This window comes from Quercus robur, chromosome 5 (assembly GCF_932294415.1).
Source record: "Quercus robur chromosome 5, dhQueRobu3.1, whole genome shotgun sequence".
Classification (NCBI taxonomy): domain Eukaryota; kingdom Viridiplantae; phylum Streptophyta; class Magnoliopsida; order Fagales; family Fagaceae; genus Quercus; species Quercus robur.
This window is the reverse complement of record NC_065538.1, coordinates 19602763-19625185: the sequence shown is the minus strand read 5'-3', so window position 1 is coordinate 19625185 and position 22423 is coordinate 19602763. Positions and strand designations below refer to the sequence as shown.

The 22423-nt window shown below is 34.0% G+C and overlaps 2 protein-coding genes and 1 pseudogene across 16 annotated transcripts in view; 1 reads left to right on the top strand and 2 right to left on the bottom strand.

Annotated features, from left to right (window-relative positions):
* LOC126725417 (uncharacterized) overlaps positions 1-19079 on the top strand; it is a 30373-nt gene extending 11294 nt beyond the window's left edge. For 2 of the 15 annotated variants that reach the window (XM_050430144.1, XM_050430147.1), the window contains exons 3-12: positions 14011-14048; positions 14123-14202; positions 14423-14490; positions 14787-15105; positions 15570-15685; positions 15764-15829; positions 16346-16436; positions 16551-16618; positions 18517-18554; positions 18685-18976. In XM_050430144.1, coding sequence (XP_050286101.1) covers positions 14011-14048; positions 14123-14202; positions 14423-14490; positions 14787-15105; positions 15570-15685; positions 15764-15829; positions 16346-16436; positions 16551-16618; positions 18517-18554; positions 18685-18871 — 1071 coding nt within the window. In that variant the 3' untranslated portion in view covers positions 18872-18976. Of the gene's footprint in view, positions 1-9817; positions 10006-10248; positions 10304-10890; positions 11180-11781; positions 12024-14010; positions 14049-14122; positions 14203-14422; positions 14491-14786; positions 15106-15569; positions 15686-15763; positions 15830-16345; positions 16451-16550; positions 16619-18516; positions 18555-18684; positions 18977-19025 lie in introns of those variants that run through there. The other 13 variants (XM_050430140.1, XM_050430138.1, XM_050430151.1 and 10 more) reach the window with 13 other exon arrangements.
* On the bottom strand, positions 236-21674 carry LOC126725420 (protein JINGUBANG-like). Its single transcript, XM_050430152.1, has 2 exons — positions 20051-21674; positions 236-357 (listed from the first exon to the last, which is right to left on the bottom strand). The coding sequence occupies exon 1, from the start codon at positions 21569-21571 to the stop codon at positions 20222-20224; it is 1350 nt and encodes a 449-aa protein (XP_050286109.1). The 5' UTR covers positions 21572-21674; the 3' UTR covers positions 236-357; positions 20051-20221.
* On the bottom strand, positions 438-1228 carry LOC126725421 (protein JINGUBANG-like; annotated as a pseudogene).
* Positions 21675-22423: the final 749 nt, after the last annotated feature.

Genomic DNA, 22423 nt, shown 5'->3' with positions numbered 1-22423 from the left:
GACGCACTTATTAAAAAAAATAAATAAATAAAAAAGAGGTAAAAGCTAATAGAAAATGAAGTTAAATGTGATGAAGTGTGTAAACAAAGTCTTTAATTGCAAATGGTGGAAGTCTTGAAAGAATCTACAGTGAAATAAACGCTTATAACTGTCTAATAACTGTTTATAAGCCATCAGTCAGTCACATGTGCCCCACGTATGCATATGATGAATTAAGAATGATGTGAATGGAGTGCCAAATTTCTCTATTTTACAAAAGTTGGTCCCAAATTTTTATTTATTACCGGTGCAGCTGGTGAGTGCACATGGACAATCCCAGAAAAAACTAGTTAAAACTTAAAAGCCTCTTAATTGAACCTCTTCAAAATTCATTAATACAAGTTGGGTGGAACAGCTAAACTAGGCTGGTGGGTTAAATAGAAAGAAGATTTTGTAACTAGAAAATAAATTAGATTCAATTTTATTAACCCCAAAATCATACTAAACTAAACCTTACATGGCCTGGATTGTTTCCAGCTACTGCCTCTCCTACTGAAAATGATCTCCTTGAAGCTTCTTCTCTACCCATGATGGTGACAGAACTGGACTCATCTCAAACTCCACAGCTTCTCTTTGCTGATCTTTCACTGGGTCCTCCAAGTTTGCCTTCTCAATGGGATAAATTTTGATCCTCCACACCTTAAAAGTTTGATCCAAGCTAGCACTATAAATCAACAAACTCTTAACCACATTATCTGACTCTAAAGAAGCAGCTAAGCATCTCACTGGCCCATGATGTCCTTCAATGACTGAAAGACATGAATGTAAGCAATTTCCTTCCTCTCTCCTCCATACCCTAATAGTTGAATCCTCGGAACCAGTAAAGACTTAAGTCACCTATGGCTATTAAGCAAAGAATAGCAAAATGATGACCTTGTAAAAACCCTCCATGGCTATATCTCCCAGACATCTTTTCCTTCTCCCAAAAGTTTATAAGCCCATCTGAGGAGCCAGAGTAGAGCAAGCAAGTGCTTTGTGACAGGCTCAAAGCCAAGGCATTAACTGGTGAAAGTTGAAACTTTAGCGTCATGGTGAGAATATGAGAGCTTTCACCAAACACCCTTCTCCATATCTTCACTGAACCATCAGAGGAGCAAGTGAAAACACACCCATCATGTTCATTGATAACAATTGCGTTGACATGACCATCATGAGCCACAAATGAATCCACACAATTGTGTCTCCGGGCTCATTGGTCGTATTGGGATTGATGTTGCTGAAGCAGAAGATGGCCTTGGAGAAGTAAACTGCATTCTAGGCTCAGCTGAATTTTGCTGAGCACCGAAAGAGAGTCTCCTAGCTAGGTAAATTGATGTTCTTCCTTTCTTCATCCATGAAGCTCCTTAGGTCTACTTCACCATGAGATTCCATGGTAGATGATCATAGACAAAGGTCCTATGTTGTGAAAATTGAATGGGGGTTGTTCAAAATCTGGTTAGGACTGTCAAATATTTAGTTGAGATTGTCTGGGGACCAGTATTTTAGGCTCTTTAGTACATTGAACTTTGCTATAACAATGTAGAGCCAAAACTAAAGAAAGAGAAGGAAAACAAAGTATAAACAGGTAAGATTTAGGACTAGTGGGCCTAGTGACCAGTGTGATTTGATATTCAATAAATTTTCTATTACCCCCACAAGCAAACACCACTAGAATATGCAGCTCATATATGTCAGGCTTGTAAAGCAAATAATACTTCTATGAGAAGCAAACAATAAATGAAAACTCAAGAATCACAACAATTGATAACTATAATAATCTAAGAACTCATAAGAGAGAAATTTTGGATTTGAATAAGGTTCCAATTTAATTAACTTCGTTAATAATGTTTTGAGCTACCAGTCAACACAACATATATAAAAAAGGAACTTTTGGGATAGTTGGCCCAAGCACCTCCTCAGTGATAGTAAATAAACCAAACTCCTAGACAAGAATAGTAAATGAAAATGATATTGCAAGTGTAAAATTGCGTTTGATGTCATTTCTGAGTACATTTTCACTGTCATGCTATCCAGTTTTCTATATGATATCATTGATATGTATGAGTAGGTCACAATTCTCAAATCTCAAGCCTATATGTATATACAATCATCAGATAAGTCTATACATTGTGCATACATACAAAGTTCACGGTAATTGTCATTATAGTTTTTTTCTTTGTCATCATCACCATATATCAATATATTTAAACACAAATTAGGGAGAGCCTAGAACATACTACTATTTTGATATGCTACTTCTGACCCAATGGCTTTCAAAATCTTTCTTCAGTCCATAACTAAGATTAATGACTCATCCTCCCTACCCACCCATATACCTTATTGCATAGTTTTATGTTCTTCATGCCACTCAACTAGATAATAATGATTATACATATAGGTTCAACCTGCCATAATTATATCAGGATATACTACAAGAAGAAAAAAAAAATGTAAAAGTCGGTATAGAAAAAGTAAAATAATACTGAAACTATGAATTTGTCGATATAACTTTCACATCATTGTTTTTAAGCCATCTTTCTTACAAGCTGACATGTCCTAGCCAACTTTACAGTGTTTTCAATCACAAGAGACAAAATCATCATCTTAAGAAGATAAGTTATCTCCCATGTCTTAGTAGCTAAGGAGCAAGACCATATATATACATATAGATATAACCTGGGTGATATCCTCTTGATCTTCTCCACTTCCATCACAATTCAATTCACAGGTCAAGTTAGAGAGAATCTTTGGCCTAAATAAGTTAGTCTTTGTAACTAGGCAACAAATTTTTACATGTTCTTCACAATAAAAACTCAAATTTTATTTGCAACTCTTTAAAGTTTCTAGAGATGCTTCCACCACAGTTGCGCTCTTGCCTTGCTTGCTTTAAAGGCTGTGCATGCGTGGAGGGAATTTAATTGTTCTGTTCGAAACATGGTGTAAGCACTTTCAAGTGTATATTGTCCTAAAATGTCCCTAATCAAATTAAAACATCTTTGTGAGTTAAAAAATTTGATCTTTCGATGATACTTGCTCAAAATAAGCGCCAGGGTCAATAATAGTCTCCACGTCCGCAATGACCTTAAAAGAAGTAGGAATGGGTAAAAACTGTTGAACACATACACTTCCACACACGACCACACAAAACAATTGAAATGCACGTGTGTGTAATGAACACTACTCTTTTACTATATTGTTTTAGTTTCCAAGATATTCTTCCAAGTGAGGAGCAAGAAGAGTGAGTGTAAAATGAGAATTTCTTTTGGAAAGGAGGGTTAAAGTAAAACATAAGATTAAAAAAAAAAAATTATTTTTCAAGTTTTGGTTAGTGTAGTTTATTTTAAAAAGTATGGGCACTTCAACCTCATTTCACACTCTACTAAGTTGTTAACCTATGATGAGAGCAACATCACTATCACATAAATGTATTAATAATACTATTTTTATTATACATCCAATCATAAGTTAACATACTAGTTGGCCTGGGTGTGAAATTTGGTGATCCTAGACTTATCATTTGTCTTGTATAATTGTTTGGAAGATTTGCACCCACCCACAAAAACTATCTTCTAAGACAATAACGTTTGAAGAATTCTCAAGAATTTCTGAAGACCAGTAACGAGGGGCCCATGTGCCTTCTTCTTTGAGATGGACTCCTCCTGATGGAAGCAATCAAGCTAACACCTACAACAATTGGGGTGAGAATAATTGTGTGTGATCATAAATGCCTTAGGACAAAGATCAGTATGCTCTTGAACACTCCCCCCTCCCCCCTCCCCTCCCATATTAGGGGTGAGTGTTCCTTACTTGATGTTTACCATAATAGTATCCTAGCCGTTAAATTCGAATCTAGGAGCAGGTAACTGGTGAGCCATAAATGTTATTCCAACCTCGTGAGTAGTGGCAACTCCATGTTATGGTTAGGGTGTTCAGTGATCTTGAAAAAAATTATATATAATTTTTTTTTTGTCTACTATAAATAAAAAAATGAGCACTCTAAAATACAATTACAAAGACTAATAAGTGTAAAAACAGTTACAAAAATCAAATAAGTTGAGTTACAACAAAAATAATGATGTGGACACAAGAAAAATGTAGCAACAAAAAAATGAAGTTGAGTTAAATTGTTAATAGAGTAATACCATATTACGATGGAAAGAGAAAGACATGAAATTAGAGTCAAAGTTCATCTTGCCTAAGCCCTTGAAACACCATATATAATGGCAAAACCCAATGGCCCCAACCACAACACAATATGTTAAATCAGTTTATCGTCACCAACGGTAACTAACTCCTAATTCATGTCGAGTAGACTATGGGTCCGTTTGGATTGAACTTATTGTTGCTGAAATTGAAAACTGAAAGTACTGTAGCAAAATAATTTTTAAATGTGTGAATAGTATCGTGGGACCCATTTTTAATATTTTTTAGTGTGTGAACAGTGATGAACAGTGCTACTACAGTGCTGGTTGTCCCCTGGAACGCGTGAAGTGAGGAAAAAAAAAAAAAAAGAGGAAAAACTCAGCTTTGGATTTAGCGGAAAACGTTGAATCCAAACGGCACCTATGTAAAAACAGCAGGAGCTTGAGGGAAGAAGCTCAAAAGGTACCTATAACATGCGAGAAGCCCATATCGAGATCCATGATTCCATATATTGTTCCTTCTCTCAGAAGAGGCTTCATTCTACCCATTTCATTTTCGAATTAAAAGTTGTGCAACCCATGCTCAAAAAATGCAAACTCACATGTACCAATATTACTCTTTAGTCTTTATTTAGTAAATGACCTCACCAGGTTACTATGCTCACACATTATCCTCATAAGGATAGACATGTTTCTCGATGCATATATATGTTGCCCACTCTCTAGTGACGTTAGACTTAGTTAATATTATTTGATTTTTTTTTTTTTTAATTTTTAATGTGAGTTGGTGGAATTCATTGAAACATGTATATAATTCATATATATATATATATTTAAAAGTTGAAGCGTAGTATTAATTGTTGCTGTGCTCCAGTTGAGCTACATTAGCATCCACGTCATTATCTTTTTTCTTTCCAATTTTCCTATGATTTTTTTTAACGTTTACTTTTTTTTTTTTTTTTAATAATTATACTTTCTCCAACTTTTCTCATTCTTTTACCTTTTCATCTCCTTAGTCCCCACTACCCTCAACCTTAATATTACTATTCATCTTTCCTTTCATCTTCCTTTATTTTGTCTCTTCATCTTTCCCTCCCTTATCTTTTTATCTTCCCACTATCCTCAAACTTAATATCACTATTCATCTTTCCCTTCATCTTCTTTTATTTTGTCTCTTCATATTCACTTCATCTTACTATAAATTTGTTATTCTCTCTTCTATTTTTTGCATAGTTTTCCCTTATGAAAATGTCATCTCTCTCTCTCTCTCTCTCTCTCTCTCTCTCTCTCAATATTGTTTGGAGTATTTTTTTATTTTTCCTGCATCTCTACTTTAAGTTGATACATTTTTGTGTTCGTTATAACTTTGCTTTGGGTTGATACGATTTAGTTTTGTGTTTTAAATTTTTTTATTCTCTTTGATTGTTAAATGTTATCCTATTGCGTTATAAAAAATTAAAGATAATACATATGAATATAATATATATTATTCTATTACATAACATGATTTGGGTAATTTAGTGTTTATTGTTGTAAGGATCGGATTTGAGTCCTAAGCCCAAAAGTTAAAAGGATCTAGACCCAAAGAGCCCAATATAATGAATTTGTAAAGAATGGGTTGGAAAACTAGGCTCTAATGAGTTGGGTAGCAATTCTCGTGGATCCAAGTGACAATAAAGTAAATATAAACTGGATGTATCTCATAAAAATCATCCTCGGCACAGTCCGAGGAGTTCAGCTCTTGTATATAATTCTTGAAGTTGGTTACAAGTATAGTTCTTATTGCTACAGTAATTCTCTCTTAATTCTCCGATCCCCTCCCCTTAGGGTTTTCTTTCTATTTTATACTATCCTCCTCCTTCATCTCTACCCTTCATGTGTAGATTAGATTGCTAGTGTTGATCCTTGTCCCATCAGCACCTTCTTGAAATCTTTGGGGAGTAGCTATAAGGCTAAAAGTTACTGTTCAGGTATCACTTCCTCATTAATAAAGCTAGAGAGTTAGCTGCAGAGTATTTAATGCGGTGGTAGCAACTTTCCCTTTAGATATTTCATAGCCTCCTCTATCTTGTTCATTTTTTATACTTATCATCATCAGTGGAATTGTCTGGAATGTTGCTCTTAACGTCAGACTGCACCTTCTGACCTCAGCTATGCTCAACCGAGGAAGCATTCCTCCTGAGATCACCTCCCTAGAACATCATGCCTAGATCCCTTCCTTTAATTATTATTGTTGACCTCTATAACATGTTTATCCATCCTCAAACTATGAGGTGTCCTCAGACTGGGGCACCGGCCCAATATATTCTACTGGGCCTAACATCCCTACAATTATTATATATATATATATATATATTTTTTTTTTTACATTTTTTTATCTTATTTTATTCAATATTTAAACTCAGCCACATCTTCCATATAATTAAATTATTTTATGTTTTCTTATTTTTTTATTTTAAAAATTAAACACGTAATATTTTATTTAAATTCAAATAAATGAAATTGTAATATAATTAATAGAGATAATTAATTTGGTGTTTATTGTTATATATTTTATTTTTACTTTTTTTCTTCTCATATTATTTTATTCAACATATTGCATTATAAAAAATGATAAAACTAATTAGCCACTATCATTATGGAGTAGTAGTCTATAGTTTTACGTATATAAAGAAATGGAATATATAGAGTTTATATATGTAAACATTCACATTAAGTAAATAATATATATACTTAATGTGTATGGTTTTGTGTATGTAAAGAAATGGAATATATAGAGTTTATATACGTAAAGATTCACATTAAATAAATAATATATATACATACACACATCTATGTTTTTATGTATATAAAGAATTGGAATATATAGAGTTTATGTATGTAAAGATTCACGTTAAAAAAGATATATATGTATGTATAAAGGTTTAAGAAAAAGTATATGTATGATTTTTATTAACTTAAAAGATAATGAAAAATCAACTGATAATAAATAATAACTAAAACAATAATATTATTAAGCGCAACGCGTGAATTTGCGACTAGTATTAATAAAGACGTAATCACTAAAAACTTTACATCATGGACATAAGCCATCAAAACAAACCAAGTAATTAATTTTGCTTTTGCCTCTATTCCTCTTTCTCTATAACTCCCATTCTTCCAACATCAATTTTTAAGCATTTACACCCATTATTGATCTTCATTCTAAGTCACTAATATGTGCCCAAATTCTATCTACCAATTTTCTACCTAAAAAGAAAAAATTAAAAAATAATTCTACCCAATCAAACCTGATCAAAAACTTATCAGTCTATAACTACAAATGTTATGCCCTTTTGTAGTTGTACTATAGTTAAAAAATGTATTATAAACCCAGTTTAAAACACTAATATTATTATTTTCGTGTGTGTTTTAATAAGTATTACTGTTTACTCAAAAAGAAAGAAATGATGTTTATCTCACATTGGTTGTGTGTGCTTAGTATCCACTGTTTATAACCCCAATCTACAACTACAAAGGTTAGGCCCTTTTGTAGTTGTACTTTGGTTAAATAATGTATGATAAACCTGATTTAAAAAATTAATATTACTATTTTCATGTGTATTTTAATAAGTATTACTATTTATTCAAAAAAAAAAGGATGTTTATCTTACATTGGTTGTGTGTGTCTAGTATCCGCTTATAATCATTCTACAACTACAAATGTTAGACCCTTTTGTAATTGTACTCTGGTTAAATAATGTATTATAAACCCAATTTAAAACACTAATATTACTATTTTCGTGTGTGCTTTAATAAGTATAACTGTTTACTCAAAAAAAAAAAAAAGATGTTTATCTCATGGTTTTAAAAACCGAACCGGTCAAAGAACCGTTTTTTTTTTAATTTCCGGTTCAACCCCGGTTTTTGGCCGGTTTTTGGCCGGTTTTCCGGTTATTGACCGGTTATTGACCTTTTAACCGGACCGGATTGGCCTCCGGTTCCCGGTCGGACCGGCCGGTCCGGTCCGGTTTTTAAAACAGTGGTTTATCTTACATTGGTTGTATGTGTCTAGTATCCGCTTATAATCATTCTATAACTACAAAGGTTAGACCCTTTTGTAATTGTACTCTGGTTAAATAATGTATTATAAACCCAATTTAAAATACTAATATTACTATTTTCGTGTATGTTCTAATAAGTATTACTGTTTACTCAAAAAAAAGAAAGGATGTTTATCCCACATTGGTTGTGTGTTTAGTGTCCGCTATTTATAACTACAGTCTACAATTACAAAGGCTGGACCTTTTTTGCAGTTCTACTCGGGTTAAATAATGTATTATAAACTCGGTTTAAAATACTAATATTACTATTTTTTGTTGTGTTCTAATAAGTATTACAAAAAAAAAAAAAAAAAAAAAAAAAAAAAAACACTCACCATGATCAGTCACCCTCACCATCGAAGTACTATGATTATATTGTCTTTCCAATTCCATGATGTACATCACACATTTATTGCGAACAATGAGAAGCTGTTTACTCAAAAAAAAAAAAAAAAATTCACCATGATCAGTCACTCTCACCATTGAAGTACTACGATTATATTGTCTTTCCATGATGTACATCATACATTTATTGCGAACAATGAGAAGCGCACTATATACTACGCTAGTCGGCTAGTGTGAGATAATTCATTCGGCAGCATGACATAAACTTATTTTGTGGCATCGCATACATATAACATAGATAACAATTGGTTTATATCGATTCTCAAAAAAGAAAAAAAAAGAAAAGACAATTAGTTTATATCATACCAATAGTTACTTTAATTTGACATCACAATTGCGTTTGTTATTGCAGTATTCATACTACATAAACATTGTGAAAATAAAAGAAGTGTGTACCACGTTCCAAAAGTTAGGTTTTGCATAAATAGATACGTGATAAAAATTAGAGAAACATTAAAACTCAATGTCTAGAAGTTCGAGAGGTTTAAAATTCAAAATATTTGTTATTTGGTACTCTCATTTGATTAGTGGTTTATAACAAGTAATTAAGACGGAGCACGTGATGCTTCAAGATCATGTTCAAGGGCATTGCCTATTTGCCTGTGACTCCAACACAATTAATCTGATTTGAGAATAGAAAAATGGGTGCAAAAGCTTAATCAATTATCATTTCTTATTATTACTATTTTGCTGAAAAGAAAAAGATAAGATCATAGAGGTAAATCACATCTTATTAAAAAAAAAAAAAAAAATCTTACCAAACAATATATACCACAAGATTTCCTCGTTAGCTTGCGGCCACAGCGCTAATGAGCCCAGAACTATTCAAACCCAAACATTATAACGAGATGAACTAAGTGCTTGACCATTACACCCTACACAACTAACTCAATTATTCAATCATGTAAAAGAAATTTATGGAAAAAGAAAAAATAATTAATTTTTTGCCTGATTTTTTATATTTCTAATAACAATGGAATCAAAACTTTCTTAAAATAATTTATTAATAATTATCTTAAAAACATTTGCCACCTGCTAACCTAACCCGTCATCCCAAATCTCTAAAAATCTATAAGAAATCCCAAAAAAAGTTAAAAATATTAGGGTTTGTTCGGTTTTTTTTTTTGTTTGTTTAAGATTTAAACAACTGCACAACAACACTTAATTAGAACAACATTAGCAAACGCCTAAAATTGCAAAGTTGGATAAATCATCAACCAATAGCGTCCCATTTTCGCACGGTGACAAGACACGTGTGCTCTCCTTTCTATTCGCTTCTCGTCTCTCTCAACGACAAAAAGAAAAGAAAAACAAAATTCAGGTTCCTTCCTAATGATATCTTTGAGGTCTCTCTTCAGGTACATAAGATTCGAAATTTGTTTCTTTTTGCTTTTCTCGAGAACCAAACAGGGTTTAAGTCTTGAGTTTTTTTAGATAAAGAAGTATGCACACACAGCACTTTTAAAACAACAGCTTTTAAAGACATTTCTGATTATAATAAGTCTAATTTCATGGTTAGAAATGTTATTTTTTTTTTTTTTATATAATTATTTGAGAGAAAAAAAAAATGGCTATATTATTTTGTTATGCAATTGTTGCAGAGTGGACTGTGTGCTGAAATTTTCTGTGGTGACCAGGCCAGTAAATTACTTTCAGGTTTTTGAACTTTGATTTTCTGTGTTTCAATATTCAATTATATTTGAATTATTATTAAATTTTATGTCTTAATTTGGTTAGCATTTTGTTAATTGTAAGTATAGAAAAATGTGAGTTAAGTTAAATAGGGGTTGTTTAGGACCATATATGATAAAAGGTTGGACAAAAATGCATATATAATTCATGGGAGGGTGTTTGTTTAATTTCATTTTAGGAAGCAAAGCCTACTAACAATCTCTTCCAGACCCATTGCTCTTGCGCATGAGCATAAATTGCTAAAGCCCGTTAGGGGTGAATGCCCTAGGATTAAAAAAAAAACCTCTTCCAAACCCCACAAGAGTGGGAGAGCCTTGTACACTGGGTATGACCTTTTAGGAACTTTGGGAACACAATTTTTGTCTTACATAATTGATTTTTTATATTTATTTATGGCTCACTCGATAACCATTTGTTGGGAAGTTGGGATTAAAATGTCTATCATGAAATCTATCCGGTCCTGCCTTGAATTGCAAAGAGATATGAAAGTGATAATGGTTTGAGAAGTGTATGTCAACCTCTGACTGTAATGTTATTATGGCTCTCTTTAGGCCAAGGAGGGAGGTGTTGTTGGACAAAACTGCTTCCCATGATGCAGCTAATTCAGAACTAGATTTAGATTCACTAGGGGTAGTTGTGAAGCTTATCTAAGTCAGCCATAAGCTTGATTTTGGTGACACCAATTCATGTGACAGGGATGTTGTGCCTGTCATGGTTTGAGCTATAATTTTAAAATGGGTGGTGGAAAGGAAAAGCAAAGTGCTATGGACCAGAACAAAAAGCTCAAAACAGTTACTCCTGTATGGAGACCAGTCTGTACACAAGCCGTTTCCGATGAAGGTTGGTTATCTTCTTACACAATCATAATCTATGAGCTGGATTGATAGACTTGAAGAGTTAGTCTGGTTCTTTTTCTTTTTCTTTTTTTTTTGATCTTTTTCTGTTTATTAACCCTTCAAGTTGTGATTTTATATAACAAACTTGGACAAAGTTAATCCACAGATTTGGTCTTATCATTTATATGTTCCCTAGATGTAAAGTTGTAGATTTATGTCATCACATCTTAATCAATTTATGGAGTTTTTGAATTGAATCATAGTGATTTGCTTGTAGTAAGATTTCTCTTTGTTTCTAAATTATCCCCCACCCCCCCCCCCCCCCCCCCCAAAAAAAAAAAAAACTCTGTTTCTCCAAATGAGCTTTACCTCTACCCCTGTAAGAATCATTAACTGTTTGTGCAACTTATAAAAAGGTCTACCGCCGGATCATTCATGATAAATAAAACCTTGTTTTTATCCTCTTGTTGTAATGTTCTCTATGTTGAGAGTTGGCTTTTACAAAATCAAAAACCCGTCAGTTTGGATCATTGTACTCTTTTGTAACAATAGGCTTATCAAAGGAAATTTGATGATATATTACCTCTGCTGTTGCCTATGAATTAGCATGTAAATTTGCAGAATGCTTGGTAAAGGATGTAATAGTGGAGTCAGAAGATGGAAGTCAAGTTCAAGAAGTGCAGTGTAGCACATCTAGCATTGTTTCTAATGTTCAACATGTTATGAAGTCAGCTGAACCGGTGACTGAAAAAACAGACTCAAATATCAGTTCCAGCACAGTGCAGTATAGTGATGAAGATAATAAAGTCTTGGAAGGAGAATTAGAAAAGCATTCAATTTCAGCTGAGGTTAGATGTTAATAGTTGAGTTCTTGTTGTTGCTTCTTCTTCTTTAAATTGTCTATCTATATGTGTGTATGTTTATCAGGCCCATTTGCTAACTTTTCTGCATGAACTTGTCGGCTGTGCTTTTCAATGTGCCCATTCTCATTGGCCTTTTTTCTTGTCAAGGTGTCTGTTGGTGTAATGAGCTAACTTTATCAAACAACAGGGTTCTTCATTAATTTTTTACTTCTAATGCACATTGGACCTCATTGGCAGCAGTTGTATTGCACTTTGGTGGCATGCTTTTCTTGTTTATTGCAATGTAATTGTTTATTATTATTACTTTTTTTTTTTGGGGGGGGGGGGGGGGGCGGGGGTTGTCCAGAAGTGTTAACTGTACACGTTTTCCTAACTTCAAAATTTCAGTTGCTTTGCAGTCTAAAATCTATCAGTAGTCAACATTTATTTGTGAATTTAAGAAAAAAAACTGGTAACTTGTACTGCCTCTAAGTTCTGTATTTATATGCAAATTATATGTAAGGTTTTTCAACTTCCTCATTTTTGAAGATATTAGTCTATCATGTGCCCATTTTAACCTTCATAACTCTTCATGGAAGGTTTTTTTTTGGGTGCGCTCTCTAAGCAATGACAACAATTGAATTAGTAAGTAAATCATTTCCAATTGCAGCAATATATATTGCTGACAGTTGTCAGATCCTTCTTTCTATACTTATCTCTATGGCAGTGTAAAGTACTTCCCGAAAAATTGCTAGTTAATGGGAGATTCTTTCAATAGAAAATTACACTAAGATGGTGTAAAATGGTTTATGCCTTCAAAAAGTGAAACATTTTCCAGCCCTCACTTCTCCATGCCATGTCTATCACCTCCGTCCCCTCTGTGGCGTCATCCTGACCTTTCTCCTCCTCCTTGCTGCTGCCACCAACACCTTCCTCCTCTCCCTCCTCCACACTGACACTACCTCCTTCTTACTTTCCACTCCCTCATGTTGCTATTACCAGCTTAGTTCATTCCTCTGCATCACCAACACCACCCTCCACTACCCACTCCCCTTGCAACTACAACCTTTCTCCCCTCCCTGCCGATACCGTCACCTTTCTCCCTCTTACTCCCTTACCACCTCTCCTTACCCCCCTCCCACTGCTGCCCTTCATTTCCACGAGCCCCCCCTATCACCCCCTACCCCCCCCCCCTTTTTCCCCAACCCCAAAAAAAAAAAAAAAAAAATCCTTCCACCACCACTGTCTACCAACTTTTTGTGAGTTTTAACATAGAGATTTTCAGTGCAACTATCAGAGTAAATATTTTTTACAGATTCTCAACCAAACAATAGGAAACAAATCATTTTCCCTGAGAATATTTTCTACTATGGGTCCGTTTAGATTGAACTTATTGTTGCTGAAACTGAAAACTGAAAATACTGTAGCAAAATAATTTTTAAAAGTGTGAATAGTGTCGTGGATCCGTGAACAGTGCATGAACAGTATATAAACAGTGTGTGAACAGTGTTTTTTGTCCCTTACACAGTAAAATCATGTGATTTTACTGTTCACTAGCAGGGAAAAAAAAAAAAAAAGCTTGAAAACGCAGAACTGAAAACGCCACTTTCAGCCCAATCCAAACGGGTACTATATATAGTTTTGCCAGGAAATGTTAAACGCCAAAATTGATGGTTCAAGAAATCCTGCATGGATGCTCTAAAATATGGTTTTGGAAAAGTTAGTACTTTGGCATGGAATGGTTTTAACCAATTTAGAAGTGTTCCCCCCTCCTTAGTTGTTGTCATTGGAAATGCTGGATGGATTTCATGCTTTTGGCAAAGCTGCAGTAAGAAATAATATCAAAATTTTATTGACCTTATGCTGGTTATATAGTTACCATTTTGCTCAGTTGTTTCTCACTTTTTGAAATACTTGATAGCCAGCTCCAAACTTAAGATTTAAATATTTCATTCTTTTCAAATTGGTCTAATGCTCTATATTTGATATGCAGGTTGGTGCTTCTCTAATTCGGTTTATAAAAGGAAAAGGGTACACAATTCAGCATGTAAATAATTTTGTACTACAATAAAACATTCATTTCCTTATAATTTTTTTTCCCTCAGAGGATCTACACAGAGAAAGATTGAAGAAGAGATGGGAGTTAAAATTATATTTCCGTCATCCAAGAAGGATGATTCTATTAGTGAGTTTGGGTTTCTTGTAATCTATGTGAATCTTGTATATGGTCATTATGATAAATTGTTGCTTTAAAGCCTTCAACCGTGTTAAATTTCTTCCATAATTGTATCATAACATATATAATTTACTGCTGATTATTATGTAAAATTTCTACTACTTTTTAGAATATGTGAATGTGATGTTTTTATTGTCCTTTGATTAAGTTTTACATGATAATCTTGCAGACATTGAAGGCCCTTCAATTGAAAGTGTCAATAGTGCTTCAGAAAAGATACAAACTATAATTGATGAGGTCAGTTGTCTATTAATATGATTTTCGAAAAGATGTTATGAGGAATGCAATATTTTTTATCCTTCTAGAATATTTCATGCCAATGACATTGGCTTGAATTGAGTTTTTTTTTTTTTAGATCACATTCTTAATTATTTTATACACTATTTGTTAAATGTTTTCTTCAGCATTATTTTCTTGATTTTCAACCCAAACACATAATGTTGTATTAATCACTAACTTTTTATTTTTTACACATAATGTTGTATTAATCACTAACTTTTTTTTTTCTTCTTCTTTTCTCCCTTCAAATACAGGCAGTTAAAAGCCCAAATCTCGATTACTCTCACTTCATATCACTTCCATTGGCTGTACACCCTGAACTGGTTAATAAGCTTCTGAATTTTCAGAATTCCATATTGGGGAATGGTGATGGTTGCCTAGATGAGAATTGGGATAGTGATTCAAATGAAGATGCTAATGACAATGAAGTTGGGCACCGGCAGTTAGATAAACAACCTGATGTTGCTGTTGAACTCAAAACTGATGATGACAATGAACATGTTAAAGTGAATAGGAGTAAAATACCTCTTGTCAGTTATGCCCCTAAAGCATCAAAGTCTTCTCTTTTATCTGGTATGCCAACAAGTATATTACATGATGCCTAAGGAGCTAAAAAAATTTATATCAAGAGACTGTGCAGTGGTCTTGTTCTTTAGCTGGTCAGCTGTAGCATGATTTAGTATTGTGCGTGCGTGCGTATGTATGTGTATATTATATTTTTCTTACTACTTGCCTAGTCATGGTGCCACCTAACATCCTTTTTCACTTATATAAGTATTTATTTTTTGTTTGTGATTGCATTGATTTAAAGGCTCATATATGGGGTTTTATAATGCAACTGCAAATGTTTTTCCCCCATATCATATTTATGTTACCTGGTTATTTATCATGTGTGTTTTCATGATTATATTTGTATGTATCTTTCTTAAGACTCACAGATGATCATCCGTTTGCATTTTTATCATCAGAGAATCAATTCTTTTATTTTCTTTTATCCTCTTCCTCCTCTAACAAACACTGCTGCATGTTGCACTCAGCTGACTTGGGAATTGACAAATCCATATTCATTAAACCAAAAACGTTTCACTTGACTGTACTCATGCTAAAATTGTGGAACAAGGACCGTGTTAGTGCAGCTGCTGAGGTTTTGCAGGTAACAACTTTATACTGAATAAGGTAGATGTGGCTGAAGTGGCACTGCTTGACATCAATGTGTAATATTTGTTCCCAGAGTATCTCCTCAAAAGTGATGGATGCTTTGGATAATCGGCCTGTCTCTATAAGGCTTAAGGGGCTGGTAAGATCTTTTTCTATGTCCAAAGGGTAAGATAGTTGTGTCCAATACTTATATATATAAAAAAAGATAGTTGTGTCCAATACATGTTTTGATTATGCATTGAAAAGATATCATGCTTCAAGTTTCTTGACAACAGTGGTCACCAAAGCTGAAGTGCGTAGATATGTGTAAGCACATGTACACCAGTTGTTAGATAGTTAATGTATATCTGAATTTGTTTAGGTTAAGGTGTGTCATATGCAGTTTATACCTTAATTGTGAATGATCTTGTTAAGCATTGGGAGGTGTGTTTAAGTTGAGATGTGTTATATGCTGACCAATCATCTACTTTATTTTTTATTTTTCATTGAATTAAGTAGAAAATAGTTTAATGTTTGAGCTCTTTATTGAAAATCACATTCATGGATTAAAAACCCTCTAGATTTTGGCACATTGGAAGGTGGTTTCATTGTTATATTTGCAATGGGTGAGGGAAGATGATATTTTCCTTGACGAACTCATTTCATGTCTTTGTAGGATTGCATGAGAGGTTCTTTGGCCAAAGCCCGTGTTCTTTATGCTCCTGTGGAAGAAATTGGCAGTGAGGAGAGACTGTTACGTGCTTGTCGTATCCAATTTTTTGTCTGTACTAACAAATGAGAAAGACTAATACTATCTTCTTTAATTAGGTTTAAGTTGTTTCTGTGGAATAAGTATTTTTGAATTTCTTGAACTTTCTCAGAAGTCATTACTGATGCATATGTTGAAGCTGGACTGGTCCTTGAAAAAGATGCTAATCAAAAGTTAAAGGTATAATATATTACCTTTTTATATCCTTCCCTTCCTTTTTTTTTTAATTATGCTTTATGCTTTTGAGCTACGTGTGCTTCCCATAAGATTCTTTTGCTGTACTTGAAGTTTTAACAATGCATGCATATGTGACTGGACTTTGGTCACTGCATGAATTTCAAGTTCTTAATGTGAGAAGCATGTATGATAGCTTTTGAAACTTTCTCAGCCAATTAAGAACTTATTCTTCATGCATCAGTGCTACTATTTCCTTAAACAAATTCAAGTTTTCCAAAAGTGCAAGTGCCTAGGAAGGTGGTTAATGGGTGCTCGTTTATGCTTATGTATTGATGTCAACATATAACCTGGAAAATAGAGAAAGTGTCAAAGGAGAGGATTTTTTTTTTTTTTTTGAGGTGTGTGCGTGTGTGTGGGGTGGGAGGGGGTGGTGCATGGTGACGAGGGGAGTAGGAGAGGATTAAAACGTTTTTTGTTAAACTAATGCATTTTTCTCTCTCTGAAATTATGGGATATACAAATTTTGAGATAAAAAGTAAGGAGGCCTTGAAATATAAAATTAATTATTAATTTCTAAAAAAAAAAAAAAAAAACAGCTGTGAAGTTTCAGAGTTTTCATCTATAGTTTTAATGAATTCATTTGACCTTATCATCTGAACAAGACTTATTGACATTTCCCAACGTTTTGCTAAGGTCAAAATGCAGTTTTTCTATGCCTCAGTTTTTGCTGTTAATGCTCATATCATTTTTGGGGAATACTTCTTTGTTTTCTAAGATTTCTAAATATTCTCATACATTTCCTGAGATTTACGTAACATGACGTTGTCCTTTGAGATTCTGATATACAATCCTTAGCTTGTTACTGGACGAAATGTTTCCATCTACGTGTTTTGTGATATGAACAAATATTTGCTGATGTCCTTTGAGGTTGTGATATACCATCATTAGCTTGTTTTCATGCTGAGTTCTCTTTAAGTAGCTTCTTGTCATATAAGTTTTCTTGACATATACCAAAACTTTTCTTCGTGTGTTTTGCTTTTGGTCATTGCATTAATTGATGTTTGTTCACTTTGCACTGTAAGATTGAATTTAGACCAGTTATTTAACTGTACAGGTGGTGGGTCAATATTTAAATGAGCCAAACTGTGGACCCATTTTGGTGATTGGAGATGCCAAAAAGAAAAGTAAAAATATATATATATATATATATTTACCATATAATTTGAATTATAATGTAAAGTATTGAGTAAAATATGTGTATAGTAAGATACAAAATCAAACCCAATAACCAGTTTTGTTATGTTCAAAAATTAAAAACACCAGCTTGAACTATTACCTGCTGGTGAAGGATTACATTATTTTACTGCAATGTTCTTCAATTTATACTTCCTGACATAGAACAACAACAACAGCAACAACAAAAGCCTTTGTCCCAAAACCTTGGAGTCGGCTCTAGATCCCTTAATAAAGCCTTACTCCCTTACATAATTCCTGCATATTTAGTGTCCGTTGGGCAACGATTATTTTTGTCAACTTATTTTACAATTTTGCTTATTTTTGCTACTATTCATGGATCCTACTGCACTTTTTGGTACTATTCATGAGTCTTACTGTACTATTTCAACTAATTTTTACCTTTATCTATAGTACTTTCAGCAAAAAGTTATCAATTTTAGCAAAATAAGCGAATCCCAAATGGATCCGTAATATATAAGGCATACTTGGTTTTTTGGGTGTTCAAGAGTGTTGTAAATTGTAATTGTATGTTGTTGCAGAATTAGAGTTTGTTTAGAATTTAATGGCCATATGAATTCCCCCTTATAAGAACTTAAAATAGTAATAGTATCATATGAATCTTGAAAGTGCAAATAATATGGGTTTTCTGTTTCCTTGAATTGCAGTTGCATGCCACTGTGATGAATGCGAGGCATAGAAAAAGGTGTGACTACCATTTCTTTTTCCTTTTTCCTTTCTTTTTCCTGGTACTTATTTGATGCTCCCAGTGTTGCAGTAGTGTTTGGCTTCTCTTTTCTCACAGCTGTGACTAACATATGGAACTTACTGTTTAGGAAGAAATGGACTAGAAATGCTGATTCTTTTGATGCACGTGGTATTTTCAAACAGTTTGGATCAGAGGAATGGGGGGAGTATCTTATCCGTGAAGCTCATCTTTCGCAGAGATTTACTTTTGATGAAAATGGTTATTATCATTGTTGTGCTTCAATACCTTTTCCTGAAAATATGCAAGTGGACTGAACCATTTTCCTAGATGTCAATGTGCTTTTCTTTTTAGTAGCAAACCATGAATGCAAAAGTTATTAAGTTATTCTTTGGGAATTATTTTAGTATATTCTTTTCGTATGTGCTCTCTTACTTGACTGCTTTCAGACTCCTGGTTCCAGATTTGTAGTTCTTCAATGAATCTATATACCAATTTCCTCTAATAAATACTAAATTTTTTTAACTTTTGCAGTATGTTACCAAAGTAGTGTATACAATGATTTGAAACTTGGAATTATGTTGCATAAAATACTTGTGTTTGAGCGCTGGGCCTCCTCAAAGGGCATTGCATAAACAACCAAATTTGAGAGAGAAATTCAAGTCAAAGTAGAAACTAAACTCTATCTGTACCAGCATGATAAATCTTGTTTGAATTGTGTATTGGAACTCATGATCTTATAGTAGCTCAAATAACTGAATAAGATGTCTACAGGCTGATTATGATTATTAGACTTAATTCTTTGCTGATTGTGTATTGGAACTCATCATCTGATAGTAGCTCAAATGGAGACTATATTCTTGGTTATTGATTTTTTCCCCCTTCCTTTGCTTTGTCTGCACATTTTCCTGCTATTGTAATTGTAAAAGGAAGAGAAAATTTGCGTTTCATTTTTAAATCATAGAGTTGGAATTATTCAACCCGCCAGTATCACCATGCAAAGCATTTCTTGCTCATATTTTTCACGCTCCCAGTATCTAAATATCCCAAATGTTGGTGGTAATTACTGACTGCAATCCTTGAAGAATTATCGGCCTTATAGCGAGTGTCCTACACTATCCCCTGACAAACACCCGAAAAAAAGAGGTATTCTATTATTACAGAATGTTCTCAGCCATTTTGCTCAACTACTGTGTTTCTATCCACCAGTTTTATTTTCTTTTGATATTTCATATTATATTCTGGTGAGTGCAGAAGTCACACTCCTTATTGCTTCAAGTAATTTGCAACAATCACAAATTTTCAAAAAGAGGTAAAAGCTAATAGAAAATGAAGTTAAATGTGATGAAGTGTGTATACAAAGTCTTTAATTGCAATTGGTGGAAGTCTTGAAAGAATCTACAGTGAAATAAACGCTTATAACTGTTTATAAGTCATCAGTCAGTCACATGTGCCACAGGTATGCATATGATGAATTAAAAGCCTCTTAATTGAACCTCTTCAAAATTCATTACTACAAGTTGGGTGGAACAGCTAAACTGGGCTGGTGGGTTAAATAGAAAGGAGATTTTGTAACTAGAAAACAAATTAGATTCAATTTTATTAACCACAAAATCATACTAAACTAAACCTTACATGGTCTGGATTGTTTCCAGCTACTGCCTCTCCTACTGAAAATGATCTCCTTGAAGCTTCTTCTCTACCCATGATGGTGATAGAACTGGACTCATCTCAAACTCCACAGCTTCTCTTTGCTGATCTTTCACTGGGTCCTCCAAGTTTGCCTTCTCAGTGGGATAAATTTTGACCCTCCATACCTTAAAAGTTTGATCCAAGCTAGCACTATAAATCAACAAACTCTTAACCACATTATCTGACTCTAAAGAAGCAGCTAAGCATCTCACTGGCCCATGATGTCCTTCAATGACTGAAAGACATGAATGTAAGCAATTTCCTTCCTCTCTCCTCCATATCCTGATTGTTGAATCCTCGGAACCACTAAAGACTAAGTCACCTATGGCTATTAAGCAAAGAATAGCAAAATGATGACCTTGTAAAAACCCTCCATGGTTATATCTCCCAGACATCTTTTCCTTCTCCCAAAAGTTTATAAGCCCATCTGAGGAGCCAGAGTAGAGCAAGCAAGTGCTTTGTGACAGGCTCAAAGCCAAGGCATTAACTGGTGAAAGTTGAAACTTTAGTGTCATGGTGAGAATATGAGAGCTTTCACCAAACACCCTTCTCCATATCTTCACTGAACCATCGGAGGAGCAGGTGAAAACACACCCATCATGTTCATTGATAACAATTGCGTTGACATGACCATCATGAGCCACAAATGAATCCACACAATGCTTTTCAGAGATATTCCAGGCCTTAACTGTTCTGTCCCATGAACCTGTATATAACAGCTTTTCTTCATGGTTGTATGCTAGGCAAGAAATAATGTTTCTGTGTTGGAGTGTGCTCTTTCTTGGAAACAAGAAGAATGATTTTCTTTGAGGCAAGGTAGTGATCTTCTTTGGTCGAAAATTGTCTGTGATCGACACATTCCATACGCGAATTTTGCAGTCACTATGTGTGGTAAATAGCATTCTTCCACTAGCCAAGATGGCACGAACTTGACCAGAATTAGCCCTTATGTAACCCATTTCAGTGCAGTCTGGTTGCTTCCAGACATGGATGCGTTTACTTTCAGAGCCAGTGAATATAAAATCTTTTGTGAGTGTGATAGAGAAAATGTTACCTTCATGGCGATGGAGAGAGGCTATGCAATGATAAAGAAGAGGTTGAGTGGGAGATGTTCGCACCGGGGAGAGTGTCCATGGTGTCTCTGGGCTCATTGGTCGTATTGGGATTGATGTTGCTGAAGCAGAAGATGGCCTTGGAGAAGTAAACAGCATTCTAGGCTCAGCTGAATTTTGATGAGCACCAAAAGAGAGTCTCCTAGGTAAATTGATGTTCTTCCTTTCTTCATCCATGAAGCTCCTTAGGTCTACTTCACCATGAGATTCCATGGTAGATGATCATAGACAAAGGTCCTATGTTGTGAAAACTGAATGGGGGTTGTTCAAAATCTGGTTAGGACTGTTAAATATTTAGTTGAGATAGTCTGGGGACCAGCATTTTAGGAGTAGTGGGCCTAGTGACCAGCATTTGAACTTTGCTATAACAATGTAGAGCCAAAACTAAAGAAAGAGAAGGAAAACTAAGTATAAACAGGTAATATTTAGGAGTAGTGGGCCTAGTGACCAGTGTGATTTGATATTCAATAAATTTTCTATTACCCCCCACAAGCAAACACCACTAGAATATGCAGCTCATTTATGTCAGGCTTGTAAAGCAAATAATACTTCTATGAGGAGCAAACAATAAATGAAAACTCAAGAATCACAACAATTGATAACTATAATAATCTAAGAACTCATGAGAGAGAAATTTTGGGTTTGAATATGGTTCCAATTTAATTAACTTCGTGAATAATGTTTTGAGCTACTAGTCAGCACGACATATATAAAAACGGAACTTTTAAGATAGTTGGTCCAAGCACCTACTCAGTGATAGTAAATAAACCAAACTCCTAGACAAGAATAGTAAATGAAAATGATATTGCAAGTGCAAAATTGTGTTTGATGTCATTTTTGAGTACATTTTCAGTGTTATACTATCCAGTCTTCTATATGATATCATTGATATGTATGAGTAGATCACAATTCTCAAATCTCAAATCTATATGTATATACAATCATCAGATAAGTCTATACACTGCGCATACATACAAAGTTCATGGTAATTGTCATTATAGTTTTTTTCTTTGTCATCATCACCATAAATCAATATATTTAAACACAAATTAGGGAGAGCCTAGA

Coding starts and splice junctions, on each gene's coding strand:
- LOC126725420 (XM_050430152.1), bottom strand. CDS start 21,571: ATGGAATCTCATGGTGAAGTAGACCTAAGGAGCTTCATGGATGAAGAA.